Source organism: Lipotes vexillifer, unplaced genomic scaffold (assembly GCF_000442215.2).
Source record: "Lipotes vexillifer unplaced genomic scaffold, Lipotes_vexillifer_v1.1 scaffold613, whole genome shotgun sequence".
Lineage (NCBI taxonomy): Eukaryota > Metazoa > Chordata > Mammalia > Artiodactyla > Lipotidae > Lipotes > Lipotes vexillifer.
The window spans coordinates 182,974-202,426 of record NW_006792345.1 but is presented as its reverse complement, the minus strand read 5'-3'; the positions used below and the strand labels follow the sequence as shown (position 1 = coordinate 202,426).

At 41.5% G+C, this 19,453-nt stretch overlaps 2 protein-coding genes across 3 annotated transcripts in view; both read right to left on the bottom strand.

Annotated features, from left to right (window-relative positions):
• MAML1 (mastermind like transcriptional coactivator 1) overlaps positions 1 to 14,581 on the bottom strand; it is a 48,312-nt gene extending 33,731 nt beyond the window's left edge. Inside the window, 1 exon segment of the mRNA XM_007465517.1 lies at positions 14,187 to 14,581. Coding sequence (XP_007465579.1) covers positions 14,187 to 14,513 — 327 coding nt within the window. The 5' untranslated portion in view covers positions 14,514 to 14,581.
• A 1,906-nt stretch (positions 14,582 to 16,487) lies between these two features.
• Positions 16,488 to 19,453, bottom strand: part of CANX (calnexin) — a 33,084-nt gene continuing 30,118 nt past the window's right edge. Inside the window, exon 15 of one of the 2 annotated variants that reach the window (XM_007465500.1) lies at positions 16,488 to 18,820. In XM_007465500.1, the coding sequence (XP_007465562.1) occupies positions 18,767 to 18,820 (54 nt within the window). In that variant the 3' untranslated portion in view covers positions 16,488 to 18,766. The remainder of the gene's footprint in view (positions 18,821 to 19,453) is intronic. The other variant, XM_007465501.1, reaches the window with a different exon arrangement.

Sequence of the window (19,453 nt, the reverse complement as noted above, 5' to 3'; positions counted from 1 at the left end):
GGGTGGGATAGGGAGGGGGGGAGGGAGGGAGACAAAGAGGGAAGAGATATGGGAATATATGTATATGTATAACTGACTCACTCTGTTATAAAGCAGAAACTAACACACCATTGTAAAGCAATTATACCCCAATAAAGATGTTAAAAAAAAAAAAAAAGAGTTAACAATAAAATGAACACTATGCATCAACTGCTCAAATTAAGAAACAACAGTAACGGCACTTTAGAACCTTGGCACTCAAAGTATGGTCCCAGGACAGAACTAGCATCTCCTGGAAGGTTTAAAAACTGCTGAATCTCAGCCTACCCCTGCTCTGGCTTAGAATCTGCATTTTAACAGGGTCTCCAAGTGATTCACATGCACATTAAGTCTGAGGAGCTCGCCTTAGAAGCCCCTGTATCCCTTCTCTTCAACCCCTGACACGGATATCTAATATCCTGATTTTGTGTTAATTGGTTTTAATAATAGTTCTACCACCCTCATTTAATCTATTCCCAAACAACATACCACCTAGTCTTAAAAAGGGAGGGCAAGCAAACACCAGCCATGCAAGGAGCAAGCTGCACTGATCTCACTGGACAGAGGCTCCAGAAGGAGGTGAGCAGAGCAGTCTTGGGTCATGGTCTGACTTTTGCTTCTATGGAAGTTGACAAGGTCCCCTCTGAGGAAGTTGCAAGTGAGGTCATGAGTGAGTCTTGGGAAACACAGGTTTCTCCACAATTGGGCACATGGCAAGACATGCAGCATGTAGACCAGGTGCTGGACATGCAGCAGAAGTCTGGTCAGTGAGAGTGGGCTGCTCTGTACTTCTGCTTCTGAACCCAACGTGGCCTACCTCCCACTCTCAGGGAAAAGCTGAAAACTTCCATGAGTGTCCTTGGCAAAGCATGAAAGGAGAGACATGATCAATACAAGCCATCCTGGTATCATTTATCATCCTCCTCCAAGTGAACCCTTGTCATTTTTTTTTTGTTGGGTCTCCTGTTTTCTGTATCTAATGTCTTACTCTTTCTTGATTTATTCTTTCAATATTGATGGAGTATTTCTTGCAGTAGCTTCTTAAAAAGGGTGACAGTTAAAAATTTTTAAATCCTTAATTTCTGAAAATGACTTTATTCTATACTCATTCTTGTTGTATACTTTGCCTAGGTATAGAATTTTAGGTTGGTAATCATTTTACTTCAGAATTTCAGCATTGTACTGTTGTCTTCTTGAGTCCTATGGTGCCGCCAGGAAGTCCAAAGATACTCTGATTCTTGATATATGACCTAGTACCCTACCCTCCCCATGCTGGAAGTTTGTATCTCTTCTTTAAACTCAATGTTCAGAATTTATAACTGGCGTGGGTCTATTTTCTTCCCCAGTGCTGGGCACAGTGTGCCCTTTTAATCTGGCAACTCATGCCCTTAAATTCTCAAATTATTATTATTTTTAAAATATTTAATTTATTTATTTATTTTCCTTATCTTTTTGGCTGTGTCAGGTCTTAGCTGCGGCACACGAGATCTTTGTTGAGGCACGTGGGCTCTTTTGTTACTGTGTGCAGGCTCTTCGTTGCAGTGCTCGGGCTTCTCTCTAGTTGCGGCGCTCAGGTTGCTTTCTAGCTATGGTGTGCAGGTTTTCTCACTCTAGTTGTGACGTGCAGGCTCCTGGGAGCATGGACTCTGTAGTTGTGGTACGCAGGCTCCAGAGCATGTGGGCTCTGTAGTTTGCAGCATTCAGGCTCTCTCGTTGAGGCACGTGAGCTCAATATTGTGGCGTGTGGGCTTAGTTGCCCCACAGCATGTGGGACCTTAGTTCCCCGACCAGGGATGGAACCCATGTCCCCTGCATTGGAAGGTGGATTCTTTACCACTGGAAAACCAGGGAAGTCCCTCAAATTATTTTTTAAATAATTTCTTTCTTCTAGTAACTTCTATTTTTCAGATGTTCAACCTCCTACACTGGTCCTCTAATTTTCTTCTCTATTTTCGGCTTTGTCTTCTTTTTCTTTACTTTTTGGGAAAATTACTCATATTTCATATGTATAGTTCACGCATATATTTCATATTTTTATAATATTTCCAAGATTTTGTTTTCTGAATTAAAAAATTATTGTTTCATAAATACAATATATCCTCTTATCCCTCTCATTAACGTCTCATTGGCCAAAGCAAGTCATATATCCAAGCTCCAAATCAAGGAATGGGAATATATACTCTGCCTGCTCTGAAACTATGGCAAGGGTGTAGGTGTATAATATGACCCAAAGAGTGAAGAACTGAGACCAAACATTTAACCTACCTCCACACAACTAAGGGATATGACATATTCCCATGAATAACAGTGACTCATTTTAGCAGTGATAAGGGATGAAAGTCAGGGGAGAGGTGGAAAAGGGAGGGCATCAGTAGGCAAGAAGATATATAGTTAAAAAGTGCCCCATGTACAGTAGTTCCCCCTTATCCATGGGGTTGCACCCCCAGTGGATGCCTGAAACCGGGGATAGTACTGAAATCTATACATTTCACTTAAAGGAAGCACTTTACACTTTCTTTTTGGCATCTCTGAATTTCCGGCATCACCATTTGGGGCCATTATTCAGTAAAATGAGGGTTAGATGCACTTAAATACCGTGAGTATCAATCTGATAACCCAGATGGCTACTAAGTGACTAAAGGGTGTATAGGGTATACAGCGTAAATATGCTAGACAAAGGGATGATTCATGTCCCCAGGGGGGACAAGATTTCATCACACTACTCAGAATGGCACCTAATTTAAAACTTATCAATTATTTCTAAAATTTTCTACTTAATATTTTCGGACAATGGTTGACCTCAGGTAACTGGAACAGTGGAAAGCAAAACTGCAGATAAGTGGGGACCACTCTAATTCTGATATACATGACACTCTGCCACAGAGTACCCTTTTTAAAATAAATTTATTTGTTTGTTTATTTTTGGCTGTGTTGGGTCTTCATTGCTGCGCACGGGCTTTCTCTAGTTGTGGCCAGGGGCCTCTTTTTTAATAAATTTATTTGTTTGTTTATTTTTGGCTGTGTTGGGTCTTCATTGCTGCGCACGGGCTTTCTCTAGTTGTGGCCAGTGGGGGCTACTCTTTGTTGTGGTGCACAGGCTTCTCATTGTGGTGGCTTCTCTTGTTGTGGAGCACGGGCTCCAGGCGCACAGCCTTCAGTAGTTGTAGCACACGTGCTCAGTAGTTGTGGCTTACGGGCTCTTGAGCTCAGGCTCAGTAGTTGTGGTGCATGGGCTTAGTTGCTCCACGGCATGTAGGTTCTTCCCAGACCAGGGCTCAAACCCGTGTCCCCTGCACTGGCAGGTGGATTCTTAACCACTGCGCCTCCAGGGATGTCCTGATATGCCTTTATTAAGAAGCCCTTATTAGGGACTTCCCTGGTGGTCGAGTGGTTAAGACTCTGTGCTTCCAATGCAGGGGGCACTAGTTCGAACCCTGGTCATGGAACTAAGATCCCACATGCCAGCAAGGTGTGGCCAATAAATAACTAACTAAAGCCCTTATAATTGCTAAAAATTTTCCAAGCATATGGTTTGGAAAATCATAGTTTTTGTCTTGTAATTAATTTTTAAAAAATTGTGGTCACAAATGAACCTATCTATGAAACAGAAGTAGAATCAGGAACATAGGGAATAGATTGGTGGTTGCCAAGGGGTTGGGGGAGAGGGTTGGATGGGGAGTTTGGAATTAGCAGATGCAAACTGGTATATGTACTGGGAACTATATTCAGTATCCTGTGATAAACCGTAATGGAAAAGAATATGAAAAAGAATGTATATATCTATGTACAATTGAGTCACTGCTGTACAGCAATAAGTAACACAACACTAATTCAACTATACTTCAAAAATAATTTGTGGTCAAAAACCATATCATAAAAGTTACCATCTTTTTTATATGTACAGTACAGTAGTGTTAACTATATGCACACTGTTGTGCAACAAATCTCTAGAACTTTTCATCTAGCAAAACTGAAACTCTACGTCCACTGAACAACTCCCACTCTCCCCTTCCCTCCAGCCCCTGGCAACTATCCTTCTACTTTGTGTTTCTAAGAGTTTCACTATTTTAGATATCTCAGATAAGTGGAATCATGCAGTATTCCTCTTTCTGCAATTGGCTTATTTCATTTAGCATGATGTCCTCAAGGTTCATCCATGTTTCAACATACAACAAGATTTCCTTCCTTTTTAAGGCTTAATAATAGTCCACTGTATATATACACCACATTTTCTTCATCCATTCATATCTGTTGATGGAAACTCAGATTGCTTCCACCTCTTGGCTATTATGAACAAGGCTGCAATGAACATGACAGTACAAATCAGGGCCTACTGTCTTACCTCTGTCAACTCCACCTCTGAAATGATCCCAACCTAAAAACATACAGCTTCTGACTCCCAATTCAGAGCTCCTTCCACAATATCATTAACATTCGTTCAACAGATGCTTGCTGACTGCCAAATATGTGTAAGGTCTGGTGCTAAACTACTGGTCTTGCTCTCAGATTGCTCATAGTCTAATGGAGAGCGGCAAACACGCTAATTAAAGCTCAGTGTGGTTGTTCTGGCATAGGTTTAAGTACCTAGCCTGGCTAGATGAGGGACTTAGGAAAGAGGTCCTAGAGGAGATGGCACATGAGCAGAGTTCTGAATGGTGAGCAGGTGTCAGGCATTATGAGACTAGGGAAGGGCATACGCGTAAAGACACCTAGAGAAATTAGGCCATTTTCAAAGAACTGCATTCAAAGTATTTTAGGGACCGTGGAGTGTTGCACATGGGTTTCATTCCCATGGTGCCAGATGCCACCCCAATGACATGCTGCTCCAAATGTTCACCGTATACCAGTCTCTTCTGTTGCTCTGCTAGGCACAATAGTTCTTCACTGACTTAAGGGCCTTGAGCACTTAAATTGCCAAAGTTTGGCCTGAGAGTTGGGATGCTTTGAATTAAGACTGCCATAGAGTGGGCAGCAGGAGTGGTGATATTTTTCATTTAAAGACATCATTCTTCCATCCTCAACTAATCAAATAACATATAGCTCTTCAAATGAATGCTTAATATGAATAAAATACATGCAGGCAATGCACAGTATTTGATGCAGGCAACAAAACTCATGACAAGGCTCCATGCTCTTGAACTCTCCCTTAGAATTCAGAAGTGAGATGGTACTCAAGGGATTGTATAGTATTATCTGTATTTGAAAAATGAAGCAAACTTTTTCTGACAGAAAGCTGATTAACTTGAAAATGGAGACTCATTTTGCCAATTAGGTAGACATTTTTCATACATTAAACAAGCTACAGTCACAGCTCTAAGGTTTTGATGAAAATATATCTAAAGCAAATAAAAATATTTTATCAAAAAATACTGTATTGGCAAAGGTGTATTGAAATGAACAGTATTTTGATTTTCCCAACCAATTTTCAGTATATTAGGTTAAACAAGGTCCTTCTAAGTGAAAGAATAACAGGTATAATCAACAATCAATTGATAAATTTGGTAAAGCCTTTGTGTTTCATTTCTCCATAACTGAGAAAGTGAATGACTGATGACTAGATTATCCTTTTGTAAGTCAGATGGTTTCTAATTCTGCTTTCATTAAAGTTGAAAGTGCACCAAACCAAGCTGTCGTCTAATTGGTAAATTAATTTTGATGATACATATCACTGTGTGATTTTTGGCATACCAACTCAAATTTCAAAAACTTGATTAACATTGTATAATTAAATTTCTTCCTTTCCTTTATACTTATGTGAACAAGGATTACTGGAACTTAAATGTATAAAAAGAAACAAAAAATAGGAAAAGAACTATCATTTTGTCAACAAGTAATATTCATCCACAGTTATGTGAACAAACTGAGGTGGGAAAAGCCTCATCCATCTCATTAAGGGAGGCATGTATAATAAACCTGTACTTTTTTTGCTTAATTATTTATAAAAATTTATAATGTGCTTGTTATTTGTTGTATACTAATTTACTGTAATTCCACTTACTGAAATAATAAATATATATAACACACAGAACCTATAAATGCTACATACATTCTTTTGTATAAATCGACTTTTTTTTCGGCCACACTATGTGGCTTGTAGGATCCTAGTTCCATGACCAGGGATCAAACCCAGGCCCTCAGCAGTGAAAGCGTGGAGTCCCAACCACTGGACTGCCAGGGAATTCCCTATAAATCAACTTTAAAAAGAGCAAAAAGGGAATTTACTGTACAGTAATAACCTATAAGAGAAAAGAACATGAAAACGGATATATATGTGTGTAGGGCTGAATCACTTTGCTGTGTGCCTGAAACTAGCACAGCATTGTAAATCAACTATACTCCAATTCAAAAAAAAAAGAAAGAAAGAAAGAAAAGGAAAAAGAAATGCGAGTTCCAAGAAAAAGGAATGATTTAACATTTCTGTTAGGACTTCCCTGATGGCACAATGGTTAAGAATCTGCCTGCCAATGCAGGGGACATGAGTTCGAGCCCTGGTCTGGGAAGATCCCACATGCCACGGAGCAACTAAGCCTGTGCACCACAACTACTGAGCCTGCGTGCCACAACTAGTGAAGCCTGCACGCCTAGAGCCCGTGCTCCACAACAAGAGAAGCCACTGCAATGAGAAGCCTGCGCACCACAACGAAGAGTATCCCCCACTCACTGCAACTCGAGAAAGCCTGCGCACGCAGCAACGAAGACCCAACGCAGTCAAAAATAATAAATTAAAAAAACAGGGACTTCCCTGGTGGTGTAGTGGTTAAGAAACCTCCTGCCAATGCAGGGGACACGGGTTCGAGCCCTGGTCTGGGAAGATCCCACATGCCGCAGAGCAACTAAGCCCGTGCACCGCAACTACTGAGCCTTGCTCTAGAGCCCGCGAGCCACAACTACTGAGCCCGCGTGCCACAACTACTTATCCCACGCACCGCAAGAAAGAGTAGCCCCCGCTCGCCGCAACTAGAGAAAAGCCCGCACGCAGTAAAATAAATAAATAAAATAAATAAATAAACCTTCTCAAAATAAATAAAATTTCTGTTAAAGAAAAACATTCTTTAAATGGTTGATGAAAGCATATCACTAAGGTATTCAGATTCCACTGGTGACATTTAAAAAAATGATATAACCATTTTATTTTTAAATGTTAGTATTTATAATTCTCTGGAAGTTATATCCTCTGCAACTATAAACAGCATTTTTACCCTTTTTCTTTTCTCTTTTTAAAATAGTTGATTCACATTAAACATATGTAGCACTTATGTGTTACATAAATTTCTTACTTCATATATTTCACTTAATAAATTGTTACAGTAATTTAATATACAATTGATTAACACAACCAATGCATTATAATTTTTCATAAGCTTAAAAACTTAGGATGAAAAGTTCAAAATGTCAACATAAAATGTGTGATTCACAATGTTTCAAATGTGGGATTCACAATGTTTCAAAATTATTCAGTCCAAACACCCAGTATCAAACACAAAGCTTTTCGTGATATGACTCCTACCTACCTTTCCAGTTTTATCTTCCAGCCTCTCTGGCACTTTAAGCCTTAAATTCAAAGATTTACTCACTGTCATACTGCTTAGTTTCCCAAAGGAATCAAAATCCTATTAGATGCCCCCTGATAAGAGCTCAAGTCCGCATGCATATTAGCCTATTAAATGTTTGGAAATGTCCTAAATAAAGGAAACTTTAAATTTGTTTATCCCAGTGTCACCCAAATTTGCTCAACTCTAGAACTCTTTAAACAGCCCATGAAATTAGCGTTTCATGTAACACCCTTTGGGAAAACATCTGGCAAAATATTAAGACCCATTTTAAAAGTCAAGTCTTTAAAGCTTTCCCAACTTCACCCAAGGGGCATCCCTTTCCTATTATTCCCACAGGCTTTTCAGCCCTCAACAGGGCTTTGCAATGAACTGTCTACCATCTACTCCCCGACAGACTGCATGACACACAGGTCTGGCACCACCACAATTTCTGGCTCCCAGCAGGAGCTCAATGTTGGTTGAACAAATAACCAACTTAAAGACGGAAATAGAGACTTCCCTGGCGGTCCAAGTGGTTAAGACTCTGCTCTCCCAATGCAGGGGGCACTAGTTCAATCCCTGCTCGGGGAACTAAGATTCCGCATGCTGCAGAGCGTGGCCAAAAAAAAACCAAAACAAAACAAAAAACCCCCACAAAACTCAAAAAAACAGGAAATGAAGAAAAGGAGTGGATAATTCCCAAGTTTCTACTTTGGATGACTGGACTAGGGAAAATACTCTGAAGAAACATAAGGCTGGCAAGAAAAAGGGAGAGTCCCTTTTGGACATGTGGGAAATCAAAGTGGAAATGTCCAATAGACAGCTGGATCTGAACCTTGGTAGAGATATCTGGAGAATCTCATTATTACAGGTGATAGATGAAGCCATGAAAGAATCAATGACAGGGACTTCCCTGGTGGTCCAGTGGTTAAGAATCCGCCTTCCAATGCAGGGGATGCAGGTTCGATCACTGGTAGGGGAACTAAGATCCCATATGTCGCGGGGCAACTAAGCCCACAAGCCACAACTAGAGAGCCCACATGCCACAACTACTGAGCCTGGGCGCCCTGGAGTCCACACACCACAACTAGAGAGAAGCCTGTGCACTGCAATGAAGAACCCGAGCGCCACAATCTTAAGAACCCACATGCAACGAATATCCCACATGCCACAACTAAGACCCCACGCAGCCAAATAAATATTAAAAAAAAAAATCAATGACATTAACCCAGAAAAAGAAAACTGAGTGAAAAAAGTAGAGAATTTAGTTGGTTGGGGACCATGAATGTTTAAAAAGTGTGCAAAGAAAGTTTCTCAAGCCAAAAAAATTGGAATTCCCTTCAATGCCTCCCATTAGCCCCCATCCAATCCATTTAGTCCATCAGCAACCTCTGTCACCTCTGCCTTCAGAAGCTGTCCAGAATCCATCTCCTCCTCTCCATCTGCACTACTACCACCAGCCCCAGCCTAGACATTGCAAAAGCTTTAACTGCATCCACTCTTGCCCAGACCAATCCCAGACATCCTCCATCTAGCACCAGAATGGCCTTTAAAAAATGTTAGATCATGTGATGTTTTTGCTTAAAATCCTGCTATTGCTTCTCACGGCACCTGATCTGATCCTTGCTCACTCATACCAGCTGCATACCTGCTGCTCTGGCCACACTGACCTCCTTTCTGTCTTCATGCAAGCTCAGAAGGTTCCTGCCTCCGAGACTTTGTGCTGGTGGTTCTCTCTAACTGGAATGTTCTTTGCTGAAACTTTCAGCTGATTCATAACCTCCTGTCATTCAGGCCAAATTAAGACAAAGCTGCTACTACCATATCTAAAGCTGCTGCTACAAATCACTCAGTATCACATAACTCTTTACATTTTTTCTTAGCATTTATTATAACTTAAAATTAATTTTAAAAATTACTGATCTCTCTCCATAAGAGCAGTTTCAATCTGTCTTGATCACTGCTGTATCCCTAGCAACTAAAATATGCTCTGGCCCACAGTAGGCACTCAAATATTTGTTGCATGAATTAATAAGGGAAAGCAGGAAGGAGACAGAAAAAAAGTCAGAAAGCTGGAAAGAAAATCAGAAGAGAGTAGAAGCTAAGAGAAGAGTCTTAGGAAGGAGGAAGTCAAAAAGAATGATGACTAAGAAGCCACTGAATCTGGTAATTCCCTCTTTGGTGTCCTTTAAGGGGGCAGCTTTGGAAAAGTAAAAGAGGTAGAAGGCAGATTACAATGGGGCAATGAGTAAATGGGAAGTGCAGTGGAAAGCGTAAAGGGAAGGAAGGAGATAGAATACTATTTTGAGGGTGAGAAAAGACAAAAGAAAGGAGAATATGTGCTCCTGTTTCAAGCTAAAGGGAAGGACCCAGTGGGAAAGGGGATACTGAAGATAAAAAAGGAAAGATGGTACTATGACAAGGTCGCAAATGTTACAGGAAGAAATGGGATTCTAAAGCCACATTAGTCATCTTTTCTCTAAAATTATCCCACATGATTATAGAACAATGTCTGTTTTATGTTTAGAAATATCTACTCCCTGAAAATAATTTGTTATTTACACATATTTCCTACACAAGTTCGGTCTACAAAATCATTATTAAAATTTCACACATCTTTCTTAACTCTTAGAAGGTACACGCTGGGTGTTTGGGGTAGAGAGCCATATGTGCAGTGTTCTCACAGGAGGTTCAGAGAACAAAAGTTTTAGGGAGAAAGAGAAGAGAGAAAGAGGTATGTATGCAAATGATAAAGCAAATAGGGCATGATGATGACAATGGGTAGACTCTAAGAGGAGGGTATGCAGATGTTCTTTGTACTATTTGTGTAGTTATGTACAGATAAAAGTTAAAAAGAGAAGAAAGAAAAAGAGGAAAGAAGAGAGAAAGGAAGGAAATTACAGATTAACATTTTTCATGAACTTAAATGCAAAAAATCCTCGACAAAATATGAACATTTTTAATCTAGAGATATATAAAAAGAGTTCTTAAACATAACACCAAAACACAATTCATAAAATAAATGATTATAAACTGGATTTTATCAAAATTAAATTTTTCTGTCCTGTGAAAGATCTTATTAAAAGGATAAAAAGAAAAAGAAAAAAAAAAGAGACAGAGAGAGAGAAATACTGCATGCCTAAACTAAGCAGGAAAGGCAACTTCCACGAATGGTTGACATGCAACCGTCAAATTTCTTGGTAGACTATCACAACGACTTAAGGAGTAAGCAGCAAAAGTGTGACAATGGTGGATAAGGGGATGTGGCATAAACCTTTATAACATTTTACTAAAAGAGGGATTTCCCTGGTGGTCCAGTGGCTGAGGCTCTGCACTCCTAATTCAGGGGGGCCCGGGTTCGAGCCCTGGTCAGGGAACTAGATCCCACATGCATGCCGCAACTAAGAAGTCCACGTGCCATGGCAAGGATCCCGTATACTGCCACTAAGACCAGGTGCAGCCAAAATAAATAAATATTAAAAAAATATATTTACTAAAAGAAAGTGTTCAAGCTATTGTAGAAGACTATTTTCATGACAGAATGAATGTATAAAGTGAGTGGATAATTCTCTATTATCTGGCATCCCTAATACAATAAAGTAAATCTGGACTTCCCTGGTGGCGCAGTGGTTAACAATCCGCCTGCCAATGCAGGGGACACGGGTTCGACCCCTGGTCCAGGAAGATCCCACATGTCGCGGAGCAACTAAGCCTTGTGCCATAACTACTGAGCCTGCGCGCCACAACTACTGAGCCCACGTGCCACAACTACTGAAGCCCACATGCCTAGAACCCGTGCTCCGCAACAAGAGAAGCCACGGCAATGAGAAGCCCGTGCACCGCAATAAAGAGTAGCCCCCACTCACTGCAACTAGAGAAAGCCCCGATGCAGCAATGACGACCCAACGCAGCCAAAAATAAATAAATTAAAAAAAAAAAAAAAAGTCAATCCTATCATTAGAAAACTACTATTTGGTTTTTAATGAGCACACACAGTATGAAGAAAACCTAATGAGGTAATTCCTTGACAATCAGAGTAGAAAAAAGTCTGAAGCACTGTTTCTGATCCATCTCTAACAGATCTACAGTAGGAAGATAGCGGTCAAGGTTTTGTTGTGGTGGAATATCCTAAGAAGGCGAAAAACATAAGCAGAAGGTGTACTCTACTAGTAATTTGACTTGATCCCTTTTCACTTGTACAAATGGTTTACCGATGGTAACTTTGCTATGAAACGACTGCCTAAGAGTACTACAGGACATTTGGAAAAAAATAATAATAATATTCCTTATGTAAGGAATATTAATTAGATCAAATACATACACAGAATTGTCAAAAATAACAATGACTAAGAGGCACTTTCTCCCCTCCATTTCTCTGGCAAAGCTGTGCTCTCTCTCCAAGCCAAAATCCTACCAAGGCAAGGACTCTCCCCCTCTCTGAACTGAAGGAGCCACTAAAACAGAACAAGCCACTGTGTTCTTAGTGACACTGATCTTCCATTCCTAAAACCCCACTCCAAGGCCAAAGAGCTCACCTAGAATCACTTGGAGACTGAAGTGAAAAGGGTCCCTCTTCCTAGTAAGGAGGTTGAAGAGCAATTCCATTCTAAAGTTTAACTCATGAAATCCATGGGTCAAGGTTTAATGTGATAAGACATCAACGTCACATGGCACACCTAATCACCCAAAAGAATGACTGACAGGCCAGACTCAAGTTCTAACACACTCAGAATTAATTTCTCTTCAAACAGCATGTCCAATTTCTCTCTAGTAGTTTAGGACTAAAAATATCATAGGGGATCTAAATTCTTAGTCTCTTTAAACAAACTGAATCACTACTAATATACATTCTAGGGGGTGGTTCAAGGTAATTATGTGAGTGTAAAGAGATTTTTATGAGCTTTCACTATTTACTTACACGGAATTACCACCCACAACTCTTTTCTAAAATTAATTAATTAATTAATTTTTGGCTGTGTTGGGTCTTATTGCTTCGCGTGGGCTTTCTCTAGTTGCGGTGTGCGGGCTTCTCACTGTGGTGGCTTCTCTTGCTGCAGAGCACTGGCTCTAGGCGCACAGGCTTCAGTAGTTGTGGCATGTGGGCTCAGTAGTTGTGGCTTGCGGGCTCTAGAGCACAGGTGCAGTAGTTGTGGCACACGGGCTTAGTTGCTCCGCGGCATGTGGGATCTTCCTGGACCAGGGCTCCAACCCGTGTCTCCTGCATTGGCAGGCAGATTCTTAACCACTGCGCCACCAGGGAAGCCCCCCCCCCCCACAACTCTTAAAAGTCTTTCCTTTGACTGTGAGCCGCACCCCTCCCTGTCTCCCAGGGCTTACAGTGTGTTTGCAAGACATGTCCTAAAGTAGTATGTGACATTGTGCTTAAAATAAATAGCATAGACAATACATTTCCTAAATGTTTTGACAAAGGAGATTCTAACTGCTGTGGGGTAGGGTGGAAATTGGTTTTAAAGAGGAAGATGAGATGGCCCTGAAGGATGTCAGGATTCTGAAAGGTGATGGGGGAGGGTCCTGCAGGCAGTCTTTCCATTTACGAAATATTTTTCACATCGACACTCATTTCTTTTGAGTCTTATAAAAATCCTAGAGGAAACCAAACACATCTTCAGTTTACAGACAAGAAAAGTGAGGATGAGAAGACTTGACTATGTAAGACTTGATAAAAATAAGCAATGAGATGTTCAGCAGCCCAAGCTAGTGTGGGAGAGAATAAGGAAAATAATTCAAACAGAGCATAGGGGCTGTGACACACCTAGCATTGAAAGGGTGAAAGAGACCGAACACCTTAAGACTAATTAGGGAAGAGTACTGCCAACAGCCCAGGTGAGACCTTAACAAAGGCATGAATTTAAAAACACACAAATTAAATTGGTAACATTTGTTCTAAACTTTAAATTACCAAGAAAACAACAGCAAGGAACCTTATAATCAGTCTCAGGAAGGGAAACCTCTAACCAACAAATTTCTCGAATATCTACTGAGAACCCAAAGGGCATAATAATTTACCAACAAACTCTAATATCATCAGAGGTTTTAAACAGGCTTATAATGAAAACTGGCTTTGTCAACAGTATTGCTGGAATCACAAATTCACAAATTTCAGGGTTGCCTAAATAAAGAATACCTTTGTACACCTCAATGAGCAGGACTATGTCTTTACTAAGATTTCCAAAGATTCTTGATTTTCCATGCAGAACAGTTTGGTCAACTAAAGGCCGTTTTATTTCCATATTTAAGCCCTGACCCTGCAAAGAACAAGGACCCAATGAACATTTGCAGAATAAATGAAGCCACTATCACAGGCAACTTAAATGCTAGTCTCTTCCAAAATAAAGTTCTCAAAATTTCGGAATCCAGTCTGGAAGAAAAACCTTTCACCGACAGTTCGCCAGCCTTCCCACCCGGGACCTTAATGTAAGGTCCTTAAGGTCATGTTTTCCCAAAGTAACGCCACAGTGCCATTTCCCGCAGATGACAACCACTCAGTCCCTGCCATGTTAGCCTCCCCCGAGCCAGACCAGAGAAGTTGCGGGCACTGGGGAAGTCTCAAAGGGCCCTGGGCGGCGTCAGGGGCAGCATCTCCCTGGAAGGGGCTGCTCCCCGAGCCCTACTCACCGCGACCGGGAGGCCGTGCTCTGGGCCATCGGCGGCGTCGAGGCGGGGGGCCGGGGCGGGCGCCGGGGCCGGGGCCTGAGCTGGGGCCGGGGCAGGCGGCTGCCGGTGCTTGCCGGCGCGCTTGGCCTTGGCCTGGATGCAGCGCTGGTGGAGGGCGAAGGTGTGCTGGCGCTCGAGCTCCAGGCGCTCGGGCGATACGGCCTCATAGCGGGCCTCGCAGGTGCTGTGGTGGCGCCGGCACAGCTCGATGCGCCGGCGGAGGCGCTCCATGACCGCGCTGTGTCGCGGCAGCGCGAACTCCGCCATGGGGCAGGTGGGCAGCACCATGGGCCGCGGGCTGCACGGGCCGGGCCCGAGGCGGGCCTCTCGGGGCCGGCTGGCACGGCAGGCTCCACTCCCCGCCGGCTGCCCGGCTGCCTCACGGCCACGCCATGGCCCCGCGAGCTGCGGAGCGGGCTCGCGCGCGGCGGGGGTCTTCCTCTGGCCCCGGTCGGCCCAACCCAGGCAGTCGCTCGCTGCCCACCTCAGGCCTCGGCCTGTCCCCGCCGCCCCGGCCCCATTGTTTTCCGCGCCGCCGCCGCCGCCATCTTAAAATTGTTTTCAGGGCTCTCGGAAAAGGGCGGGGCTCCGGCAGGCGAAAGCGGCGTCTCAGCTGATGAACAGGGACTGCGGTCAATCAGAGAAGGAAGAGCGGGCCGCCCGAGGGGCGGGGCCTACACGCAAGAGGCGCGCTAGGGCTGCTCCCCTGCGCAGTTTAAAAGGAACTCTCAAGTGAGGCGGAGGGAAGCAGGTGGGCGGGCTTCAGTCCTCCTCACCCATGTAAGTGACCGACAAGAGCCGGCTCTAAACGCCGCCTCACGCGGACAGGCCCTTCCGGGTCCGCCGCGGAAAGACGGGCAGTCGGCGCGGCGTAACCCGCCAGATCCAGACGCTCCCGGAACCATAGCGCTTCATCATTTTATTCCTCCTGTAGCTTCTTAAATGGGTCTTTGATAAGTTAAAAAGTATCCAGGGTTTTTCAGTGTCAGCTGTTTTCGTTCGACCTCACGGCTCACATTCAGCCTCACAATTGGTAAGAATTGTACACGGGTGAGGTGAAGGAAGAGGTTTCTTCTCGCGCTGTTCTGAATCATCGAGACTATATAATCTTCCCTTATATAAATTTTGAACAAATTCAGAAGTTCAATTACTACAACAACAAAAGCCCTAGCAGACAGGAAGAAGAGGATGTGAAGGAGTCTAGCTCCTTTTCTGGTGGCGGGGTGGGGGGTAGAACGGCAAAGGATGATGCTTCAGTAAAAAAAACAGGGAGCCTGGCCTGCAAGCTTTACATTTAAAAGATGGTCTGTTAGGTAAAACTGAGTCTCAACAAAATACAACTAAAGACAATTACACTCTAGTACTATACCTAGTAGGCAAAGGGAGTGGGAGACTAGGGGAAAAAACAGGAGCAATGAAACTACAGACCGTCTCTGTTGGGCCAAGACAAACTAGAGACAGGTATTGGCACCCTAACTGCTAAAAAGTTAAACAGGAGGTGCCAAAAGGCTGCACAGTGAGAGACACCATAAACAGCTCAAACTCTGGTACAGTAACTTATTACTAGGCCAATGAAAATTTTAAAATCAGAAGAAAAAATTGAGTCCTTATTCAAATAGTACTTGTTTTTATACAAATGCAGTGAAAAATACAAGTGGCCCACCAAGGCAAAAGTGCTTAGGGCTCATGAATGCCATAACATTGTCTTGCTTTTACCATTCTTCAAACATAAATTTTACACCAGAATTAAATAAATTTCTTTTCTAATGGGAAAGATAATCGTAACTAGGAGCAGTACATTTTGGGTACTCTTCAGTAAGCAATTCAAAAGCCTAATAATACTGCATAAAAAAGTTATGGCCTAATGTTCAAAAATATCCCTGAAATATGTAGGAATATATAAAAGATGGAGTCTGATTCTGAACAAAGATTTATTTTCTAATAAATGTTTAAAAGTCGAATGGTTCCCATAAATCTCAAAGAATAATCTACAAATTACCATTCCCTTTCTGAGCTGCTATACCTATTATAGAACTGAAACTACTGAACCCCAATCCAGCAGGAAAAGGATGCAAAGCCTACTCTGAATTATATTCAAATCCACGTGGTGAGATGTAGTTAATTATTTCACCGTCCATAATAGTTTCTGCATATTAAAAAATTTCATGTAGTAGTCAATTAAAGAAAGATCAACCCACTATTGAACCAGTAAAACACACAAATTGAAGGTTACTATGAAAGAAGTTCAGTCAAAAGCAGATGCTTAACACAGGGCTTTAATGTAATACCATTTAGTAATGCAACAATTTGAGAAAAGTGAAGAGTATTTTATGGATGAGAGAAACTGAGGAACACATCTGATGGAGTGGGCATTTTACAACAATGGGACAAATAACCAGCATGTAAAATCATAATGTAAGTGCCTTTTAAAGAGCTGAATACTGCTGCTGGTCATTCATTAATGTGTCAGACTTCTAATCAGAAGGCTGCACCTTCAACAAAGAGTGAAAAGAAAACCAAGAAATGACTTTTTGTTTTGTCTTTCTTTTTTTGGACAAGGGTTGCTAAATTACCCTTGGAAAGGCAAATGAACAGTCTACTGATTTATACTTGTTATTCCACAGCTCAGCCGGAAGAAACCGTAATGTCAATGGAGGGTAAAGAAGGCAGATTTCTGGAAATGCAATGATCCCACACACTTGCTTCAAGGAGAAACCTGCAGACATATTTTCAGGTCTTGCTAAGTAACTGTTTATTTGCACTCAATACATTTGGGAAAGTCTGCTACATAGCTAAGGTCACTGTGACCACAGAACAACAGATGAAAAGGATAAAGCACTGAACAGTAAGAAAAATGCATCCCACCCTCATAAGAATTTAAGTGAACCAGTAAAAAAACTGAAGATAAACAAAATAAACAGATACAGCCTTCATCTTTTATGAATATACTTCCTCCCCAATATCTCCCCAATATAAACACTCTGGAGTGTTTATATATTCAGTGCAAGGAACAGTATCATCGGTACATTTGAAACACCTCTGAAGAAACAATAAAGCTAAAAAAAAATCTAATTCTGAATACATTTCAGTGTGGTGTAATAATGATGTTATTACACTATAGCGATGGGGGAGAGGCTCTGATAGCACCCATCTGCATTCCACATGAAAAAACAAACCTAAGATCATTTCTTTAAAATTATGCAAGCCACATACTTAAAAAAAGTTTTGAACAGGACTGCTTTATCATGTAATTTAAGACAGAACTGTTACATGAACTGCAAATAAAGACTTAAAAGATTTAGCAGCTACAAAAAATCAGAAAACTCATGCTAAAAGTCACTTCTCCATAAATACTTTTAGCCTGTGTTCAATTACAGTCAATTCTGAATTGGCTTGCCTCTGGATTAGACTTCTAAAGTCTTTACACGGAGTAAAAGAAATAGTAAAGATGAAGGAGACTATTCTATCGTGTACTTTGACCCTGGAAAGGTGTGGGTCTGCTTAATAAAGGAAGAAACATACACATAATCACAGTAAAGCTTAACACTATGCAGAGCTCATAAGCATTTTCAGCAACGGACTGCAAGCTGTGCTGTGAAGACAATGCATAGCAGAGAAGAAAGCTGGGAATTTGGGGAAATTGAGAAGGTAAAACAGTGTCAACACAGTGGAAGATGTGATGAAAACATCTGCATCTACTCTGGTAGCGTTCCTTAAGAAGCCACCTGCTTGAGAAGGCTGGAGCCCAGACACTCCCAGGGTGTGAAGAATGAATGCCCGAGCGCCACATTATGCCACCTCCTCCACTAGCTGCAAAGCTGTCTGGGAACTGAGCTGTTCCAAAGGCAAAAGAACACACATACTTCATGGCCTAACCAACATCAAGTGAAAAGTTTTTTTCTTTTTGTATGTCTATTTTTAATACAATTTTAACAGAACCTTTATATAAATTTGGGCTTCCATCCAATCACTCTCCTCAATTTCCTTAGGAGGAATTGAATAATGGAAGCAAGCAAAACAAGATTTTAACCACAAATGACTGCACTTTAAACATGATTATCAATTTTAAGGGACAAAGACATGTGAATGTTTTGTAATACCAAACTTAAAAAACAAAATCAGTTACTTCAAATTCAGCCCCCTAGCATTTTTAAAGGTTGGTGTTATTTCTGCATGGACAGATTAACATATTAAATTAAGCCAAGATTTTTAAAGACTGACAAAGTTCTATCACTCTATTTTAAAAAACAAAGATGTTTAAAAACAAAAAAATACAAGTTAGTTGCTTCATGTTACATTTCACAACCATTACGTTAAATGCTTTCTTTCTACAGAAACAGGGTCCTTTATGTCACAACTGCAATTATTTACTGCTAGATGTTTAAAATTACACGGGCTAGTGTTCAGCTGGAACCTGTTGATGATGACTCTGAAGGTTTTCTGAGTTTCAACCTAAGATGTGCCAGGTCCTCTCCTAGGACCCACACTTTGCAGGGGAAGGGCAGGGAGAGGAAATCACAGATCAAGTTCTTAAGATTGTTTCACTCTCTTCGCGGCTTTCTGTTTCTTGGTGATCTGTTCAAAATTTCATCCTCCTGTTGGTTGAAAAAACACGAAATTCACTATAATTAGCATATTTTTTTAAAAAGTAAAAGTTCACCAAGTTTTCAAATGAGCCAGGCTGAGTATAACCCATCTGAGGAAAAACAGGAAAAGAAAAATGATTAGAAGAAAATGCATCAGAAACAATGTTGGCTCAAAGGTGGTGGGATTGTATGTGTTCTAATTCAGTCTTTGTTTTCTAAATCTAACCTATAAGCACTTTCTTTAAAAAGGACCAGACACCAGGCTTTCACATGTCATCCTGCTTAATCCTGAATAATCTACTGGCCTGTGGACACATTAGTCTCACTTTGAGGCTAAGAAAGCCTCAAAGATTCATGAGGACTAAAGGCTATCAAAGCTGAGTCCCATATAAAACTCAAGACTACAAACCCAGTGCTCTTTCTACTCTACACACACTTATTGTGTGAGGAAGTTTGGGGAATATAAAAACAGACTGGTCCCTACCTGAAAGAACTCTGCATTCTAGTTGAGACAGAATACGTCCACTGAAAATATAAATAGCATGGACCTTTATCAATAGAAAGGCAGTTGTGGTAGCTGTAAATGGAAACTGGGTAGTTTCCAGAAAGGATCAGAATGAAACAGCAGTGCTTAGAAAAGGG